This window comes from Propithecus coquereli, unplaced genomic scaffold (assembly GCF_000956105.1).
Source record: "Propithecus coquereli isolate 6110/MARCELLA unplaced genomic scaffold, Pcoq_1.0 Scaffold498, whole genome shotgun sequence".
NCBI lineage: Eukaryota > Metazoa > Chordata > Mammalia > Primates > Indriidae > Propithecus > Propithecus coquereli.
The window spans coordinates 416990-417760 of record NW_012150818.1 but is presented as its reverse complement, the minus strand read 5'-3'; the positions used below and the strand labels follow the sequence as shown (position 1 = coordinate 417760).

Below are 771 nucleotides of genomic sequence, written 5' to 3'. Positions count from 1 at the left end.
ATGGTGGCACATGCCTGTAGTCCCAGCTACTCGGGAGGCTGAGGCAGGAGGATCGCTTGAGCCCAGGAGTTGGAGGTTGCTGTGAGCTAGGCTGACGCCAGGGCACTCTAGACCCTGTCTCCAAAAAAAAAAGTCTATAAAACCTTTGCAGGGTGCTGTTTTCAACCATACAATAAATACGAAACCTCAAAGGTGGGAGAGGTCTTTTGCAAGGCTGTGTGCAATAGTGCATGCTCTGGTCCCTTTCTCCAAGTTGCACAGGAGCATGGAAAGGAAGCATCAAATACTTACCATCCTCCTGAAGATCACAATCCTTGGCAAGGTGACCAGACTCACCGCAGCGGTAACAGATGTCTGGAAGAGACGAGGAAACAAACTGGAAACCTATTTGGAGCAGAAACAGAAAGAATTTCACTCATTAGACCGGTCTGGATGCTAAGGAATACTCAAGGACTTCCAATTTTGTTTTGTTTTTTTTTTTTATTCGACAAAATACCTCTATCCGAGGTAAAACCACCTCTGCCTCGGCTTCTCATCCCGCGACCTCGGCCCCCGCCGGTGGGACACTCCCGGGCCCAGTGGCCGGATCGTCCACACTTGAAGCACTCGTTGCTGCTCATGGCTGCAGGGAGATCTTGAAAACACCAAAAACAACAACGTGAAACCACTGCAACTGGCCGGACGCGGTGGCGCACGCCTGTCTTCCCAGCACTCTGGGAGGCTGAGGCCGGAGGATCGCTCGAGGTCAGGAGTTCGAGGCCAGCCTGAGCA

At 52.0% G+C, this 771-nt stretch overlaps 1 protein-coding gene across 1 annotated transcript in view; it reads right to left on the bottom strand.

Moving 5' to 3' along the window:
* The window catches only part of CNBP (CCHC-type zinc finger, nucleic acid binding protein), a 13183-nt gene extending 12458 nt beyond the window's left edge, over positions 1-725 (bottom strand). Inside the window, exons 1-2 of the mRNA XM_012656014.1 lie at positions 497-725; positions 98-384 (exon numbers count right to left, since the gene is read on the bottom strand). Of these exons, the coding sequence (XP_012511468.1) occupies positions 98-384; positions 497-620 (411 nt within the window). The 5' untranslated portion in view covers positions 621-725. The remainder of the gene's footprint in view (positions 1-97; positions 385-496) is intronic.
* Between the last annotated feature and the right edge of the window lie 46 nt (positions 726-771).